The sequence below is a fragment of the Piliocolobus tephrosceles genome, chromosome 21, assembly GCF_002776525.5.
Source record: "Piliocolobus tephrosceles isolate RC106 chromosome 21, ASM277652v3, whole genome shotgun sequence".
In the NCBI taxonomy this organism is placed as follows: domain Eukaryota; kingdom Metazoa; phylum Chordata; class Mammalia; order Primates; family Cercopithecidae; genus Piliocolobus; species Piliocolobus tephrosceles.
In genome coordinates this window covers 21,672,033-21,678,077 of record NC_045454.1, presented here as the reverse complement: position 1 = coordinate 21,678,077, position 6,045 = coordinate 21,672,033, and the positions used below count along the sequence as shown (strand labels likewise).

At 55.2% G+C, this 6,045-nt stretch overlaps 1 protein-coding gene across 6 annotated transcripts; it reads left to right on the top strand.

Moving 5' to 3' along the window:
* Window positions 1-2,285: 2,285 nt before the first annotated feature.
* On the top strand, window positions 2,286-5,976 carry ZBTB32 (zinc finger and BTB domain containing 32). Of its 6 annotated transcripts, none has more exons than XM_023196981.2 (6): window positions 2,286-2,414; window positions 3,476-4,459; window positions 4,709-4,782; window positions 4,891-4,959; window positions 5,085-5,249; window positions 5,427-5,976. In XM_023196981.2, exons 2-6 carry the CDS (start codon window positions 3,579-3,581, stop codon window positions 5,699-5,701), a joined length of 1,464 nt encoding a protein of 487 aa, XP_023052749.1. In that variant the 5' UTR covers window positions 2,286-2,414; window positions 3,476-3,578; the 3' UTR covers window positions 5,702-5,976. The 6 variants fall into 6 exon arrangements, with proteins under 6 accessions (XP_023052749.1, XP_023052751.1, XP_023052752.1 ...); XM_023196983.2 differs by having other exon boundaries at window positions 5,405-5,976; XM_023196984.2 differs by having other exon boundaries at window positions 2,369-2,414; window positions 4,316-4,459.
* The last annotated feature ends 69 nt before the right edge of the window (window positions 5,977-6,045 follow it).

Below are 6,045 nucleotides of genomic sequence, written 5' to 3'. Positions count from 1 at the left end.
CGAAAGCCCACCGATGCTCCCTGTCAACTACATTTGGCTTATACAGAATGCTGCCCTTTAAGCAGTCTCCAGCTCTCTCGATCATCAATGAGCAAACCAGTGGGGGAGCTGAGTCACAGGCACATGATGTGGGGCTGGAAAGCGAAGGGGCCATACTTAGATGGGTGACCACGTAATCGTCCAGACCCCTGTACCTTTCCTCTCTCCCTGGGGCTAGTCCTTCAGGGCTTTCCACACTCCTTCCTTGTCTTGAGGGACTCTGTATTTCTGTGTTGGAGGAAGGGTGTTTCCCCTCTGCATACACACATCTCAGAGGGATTGATGCTTTATGTGTCTTTTATATGGGTGTCTAATGCGTCCCTGGGTGTGGTGGTGTGAGGAATTAGAAAGCACAGAAATGGAAAATACTTAACGTTCAGAGTAGCAGATGAACACAGCTCTCACATTTGCATTTTCCCTTTCGTTCTGACTCATCTTCCCCTGTCCCCACTCTGTCGCCCCTCCACCAGCCTCACCCATTGACACACCCTGTCTGATCTAGGAAGGGTTAACATGTGCCCGCACCCATGTGGAGGGAAGTTGTGGTGGGTCTGGAGAGAGAGTGGGAGGCTAGTCAGAACATTTGGGGGTCCTGGAGCCAAAGAGAGAAATGGGAGCTTAGAGACACAATATTTGGGTCTGGGAGGGGACGAGGACTCTTAGATCCTTCTCCCTTAAGAGAAGCCTATGGGATGATGGGCGCAATCCCAGCACTTTGGGAGGCTGAGGTGGGTGGATCACCTGACATCAGGAATTTGAGACCAGCCCGGCTAACATGGCGAAACCCTGTCTCTACTAAAAATACAAAAATTAGCTGGGCGTGGTGGCGGGCCCCTGTAATCCCAGCTACTCGGGAGACTGAGGCAGGAGAATTGCTTGAACCTGGGAGGCAGAGGTTGCAGTGAGCTGAGATTGCGCCACTGCACTCCAGTCTGGGAGACAGAGCGAGACTCTGTCTCAAAAAAAAAAAAAAAAAGAGAAGCCTATGGGGAAGCAGATCGTGCCTTGTCACCAGAGCAGCTTACCAGTACCTGACTACCTGACTTGTTTATCTCCCAATAATTTACTGTGTATATATGACACACCAGGCACATATCATAAATGCTTTATTAGCTGGGCGTGGTGGCTCATGCCTATAATCCCAGCACTTTGGGAGGCCAAGGCTGGAGGATGATTTGAGCCAAGAGTTCAAGACCAGCCTGGGTAACATAGTGAGACCCCCGTCTCTACCAAAAATTAAAAATGAGCTAGGCTCAAACCTGTAGTCCCAGCTACTTAGGAGGCTGAGGTGGGAGGATCACATGAGCACAGGAAGCTAAGGCTGCAGTGAGCCGTGATCGTACCACTGGGCAACAGAGCAAGACCCTGTCTCAAAATAAATATGTTATGAATATTTATTGGATAAATGAAAATTTTGCTATAGGATCAGGGATAATAGAATAATAAGAAACAGAAAAAGAAACTTGAGCCTCTCAGACTTCATCCCTTCCCCAGATTAAAGAGTTCTAAAGTGTGAAAAGAGGGGAAACCTCCGGGGACCCTGACCCTTGGGCAGGAAGTGAAAGAAACCCAAGTCCTGATTTCAGAGAAATGTCATTTGTCATCAGCCCAAGAAAAGGAGGTTTTTCTCTTCGAAGACCACCACAGGTCCTTCCTGGGGTTGCCCCTTTCAGAGCTTGATGGGAGGATCTGAGTCACTCACACATCCAGCCCCCAGGTCATTCCCAGCCAGCAAATGAGGTTTCCCAGTACCAAGTCAGGGAGAGGGAGGAAGCGTCTTCTGGCTCCTCCACTCTATTCTTGGGATCCAAATGTTTCAGTCCTTTTTACTTCTGCAGCTGTGTGCTCTGCCGTCATCTCTAAGAAACGATCATACCACTGAATGCTACTGTGTACTTACAAACCACGCTCATATTCGTCACGTCATTTCATCTTCACCCCCACCTCCAAATGAGGTAAGCAGATATTATCCCTATTTCATGAATGAGGTTTCTGAGGCCCAGAGAAGTGACTTGCCCAAGATGACTCAACTAGTAAATGGCAGAGATGAAACTCAAAGGCAGGGTTGATTATTCCAAGGTCCTTGCTGCCACAGATACACTTCTTTGACTCTAGGAGTTCACAAACAAAGTGAGGAGACAGGAAGCTAGGGGCAGAATGTGTGTGTTCTGGAGGTAGAGGGGTGGTCTCTCCAGCAGGCAGAAGGCAGAGGCAGGGTTAGAAAACCACACCCTCTCGGGGGGACTGTGGAAGACTGATACTTGGGACATCCAATGGAGGCCTGAGAGGTCAGGGGCGGGGCTAGCTCCAGGGGGGGCCCCAGGAGCCCCAACAGTAGTTCAGAGCATGCGGTGTCCTGGAAGAAGCTACAAGCGGTGAGTGATGGCCTCTCCCCAGCTGAGGCCTTCTTCCCATCACAACTCTTCTGTCCCCTCCCTGCCAACCTGGAGCCCTCTCCCTGAGGTGTCCAAGTGTGGCCCTCCCCACCCCAAAGGCCCCTGCTCACAGGGAGCCTGCACCTAGGACTCTACCTGCTGGGTGCTAAGACACTGAGGTTCTGGTTCTCTTCGTATCTAGGTTCCCAGCTCTCTTTTTAAAAGCCAGTGTGGTGCTTTTGATGTGTGAGAAACTCCTGCCTGGTTGGGTGCTGTCTTTCTATTCTTTTTGCCTTATGAAAAACAAATTAAACCATCTCCTTACCCGAATCTTGAGAGGAAACAGCCTCCTTGTCTCCAGTCCCCAAGTCCCTTCCTCCCATCTCCTCAGGGGTCCATTCTCCAAAACCTCTCTCTATCATTGGGTCAGGAGCCTCCTCTCCTGTGGCTTCTGCACCTGCTCTCCTCGTTCTCTGGATGGGAATGTCTGGTTCCTTCCCTGAGGACGTGTTCTAGAAGCTTCAGCTTCACAGCGATGACTGCCAGATGCCTTAGCGCCTGCATTCCTGCAGCCAGGATCCCTATCATGCTGCCCTCTCTGCCTTTCAGGCGCGATGGGCTTTTGGGGGAGGACCCACTAGCTTTCTAAGCTCTCCCGTGAAGCTGTGTCATGCTCCATCCCTTAGTGCCGGGGTTGACTGAGTTTTGTGGTGATTGTCGTCTGTAGTGAAGAAAGCCTGGCTTGCGCAGAGGTGTTTCCCTGCAGAGGGGCTTGGAGAAGCAGAAGTGGCAGTATCTGATATCTTTTACGTCAGAGACTGCTAACTGGCAGGCTTCCCACATGCCTGTCTTAAACCCACTACTAGCTATTTCTGTTAACTGACTGGCCCTTGCTCTTTAAGTCCTGAGTTTGGTCGATTTCCATTCTCTCACCACCATGCCTACCTGCTATGATTCTGGATAAGCTCCAATCCTCTCTTGGGTTACTTTATTTGCTCACTCAGGACAGAGGGCTCTGATCTAGGACCAGCAACTCACGCTCTCTCCCCTCACATCCACAGGCTTGAAATGAGATGAGATGTTCCTCCCTCCCCTTTCAACCATGGACCTCACATTGTGGCCTTTCTCTTACAGCCTCTGAGATTGGTACCTAAGCAAGGCACAATGTCCCTGCCCCCCATAAGACTGCCCAGCCCCTATGGCTCTGATCGGCTGGTACAGCTAGCAGCCAGGCTCCGGCCAGCACTATGTGATACACTGATCACCGTAGGAAGCCAGCAGTTCCCTGCCCACAGCCTGGTGCTAGCAGGTGTCAGCCAGCAGCTGGGCCGCAGGGGCCAGTGGGCTCTGGGAGAAGGCATCAGCCCTTCTACCTTTGCCCAGCTCCTGCACTTTGTGTATGGGGAGAGTGTAGAGCTGCAGCCTGGGGAGCTAAGGCCCCTTGAGGAGGCGGCCAGGGCCTTGGGAGTGCAGTCCCTGGAAGAGGCATGCTGGAGGGCTCGAGCGGACAGGGCTAAAGAGCCAGATCCAGTCCTGAAGAAACATCAGGAGGAGCCAGAGAAACCCTCGAGGAATCCTGACAGAGAACTGGGGGACCCTGGAGAGAAGCAGAAACCAGAGCAGGTTTCTAGAACTGGTGGGAGAGAACAGGAGATGTTGCACAAACACTTGCCACCAAGAGGCAGCCCGGAGATGGCAGGAGCAACGCAGGAGGCTCAGTGGGAACAGACCAGGTCAAAGGAGAAACGCCTCCAAGCCCCTGTTGGCCAAAAGGGAGCAGATGGGAAGAATGGAGTGCTCATGTGGTTGAGGGAGAATCCAGGGGGCTCTGAGGAAAGTCTGCGCGAGCTCCCTGGCCCCCTTCCCCCAGCAGGCTCCCTGCAAAACAGTGTCATCCCCAGGCCCTCGTGGGCTGAGGCCCCTTGGTTGGTGGGGGGCCAGCCTGCCCTGTGGAGCATCCTGCTGATGCCGCCCGGATATGGCATTCCTTTCTACCATAGCACTCCCACCACTGGAGCCTGGCAGGAGGTCTGGCGGGACCAGAGGTGAGTGGAGGGGCCTAGTTCCCGGCCTCCAGGCTGGGAGGGTGTGGCCTAGGAGGGGCAGCCCTGCTGGGTGGAAAGGCACCGCATCTCTACTGCACAGTTCCTGAGCTGGGGATGAGACAAGAAGCTGCCCCCACAGGGCATGCCAAAGCCCAGCCCTGGGGGGAGGACTTGGGACACCCCCTCTTCAGGAAGAGGGCAGGCTCTCAGGTTTAGCCAAGGCTGTAACTCTTCCCCACCCTATCCCAGGATCCCACTGTCCCTTAATGCCCCCAAAGGGCTCTGGAGTCAGAACCAGTTGGCCTCCTCCAGCCCCACCCCAGGTAAGCCCCTCGCTGTCCTGCATACACCTGTAACACGGTGTCTTCTCTGGGGTGGGGCTCCACGAGTCCAGCCTGAGCAGGGCCCCTACCTCCCACTGCTCTCTCCAGGTTCCCTCCCCAAAGGCCCCGCACAGCTCAGCCCTGGGGAGATGGAAGATTCTGATCAGGGGCACACAGGTGAGTCGGGCCGGGGCACTCGTGCCTCAGCCCCACTGTAGCCCTTGATTTCCTGCCTGAATGGTACAGTGAGTTGACGCTGGGATTCCTAGCCCTGCCCTCCTTTGCCTTCTCTGTCCCCACAGGTGCACTTGCAACCTGTGCGGGTCATGAGGACAAGGCAGGCTGTTCATCTCGCCCGCACCCTCCCCCGGCCCCTCCTGCTCGGTCTCGGCCCTATGCGTGCTCTGTCTGTGGAAAGAGGTTTTCACTCAAGCATCAAATGGAGACGCACTACCGAGTCCACACAGGTATGGGCGCCCCGCCCTGTGTGAACTGTCGGCTTTCTTCCCAACTCCGCTCCTGAGTCTCCACCTGCGTGCCCGGTTGCCGCGCAATCCCCTCACCCCGTGGCCCGATCCACCCCTAACTTGCCCAGCTTTCGCCCGCTTCCTTCCTTCACCAGCCTCCCCTTCCGACCGCTCTAGGAGAGAAGCCCTTCTCCTGTAGCCTTTGTCCTCAGCGCTCCCGGGACTTCTCGGCCATGACCAAGCATCTGCGGACCCACGGGGCCGCTCCGTACCGCTGCCCCCTGTGCGGGGCCGGCTGTCCCAGCGTGGCCTCCATGCAGGCGCACATGCGCGGTCACTCGCCCAGCCAACTCCCGCCAGGATGGACCATCCGCTCCACCTTCCTCTACTCCTCCTCGAGGCCGTCTCGGCCCTCGACCTCTCCCTGTTGTCCTTCTTCCTCCACCACCTGACGGGGTGTCGGTAGCGTCTTAGCTAAGAGTCCAATTAAAGAACGAAAAGCGGGTAGGCTCGGCTTCTGACCTGGCACCGCTGCTACGGCGGCCTAGCAAATTCTGCCCCAGAGAGGGCACCGAGTGCCCTCTCCTGGACGATCGCGGGTCGCAGAAGCCCAGGCCAGCGAGTCCTACAGGGTGAGGACACTGAAGTGTGCAGGAGCGAAGGTTAACAGTAGGGGGGATTGTCGATCTCATCACCATAATAAAGAGTTTCCTGTGCTCTCCCTTCAGGACTAGAAAGCCAAGTTTAGTCTGTGCACACCCCCGCCCACGCCCCTTGTCCTGTAGCGGCCCCTGGT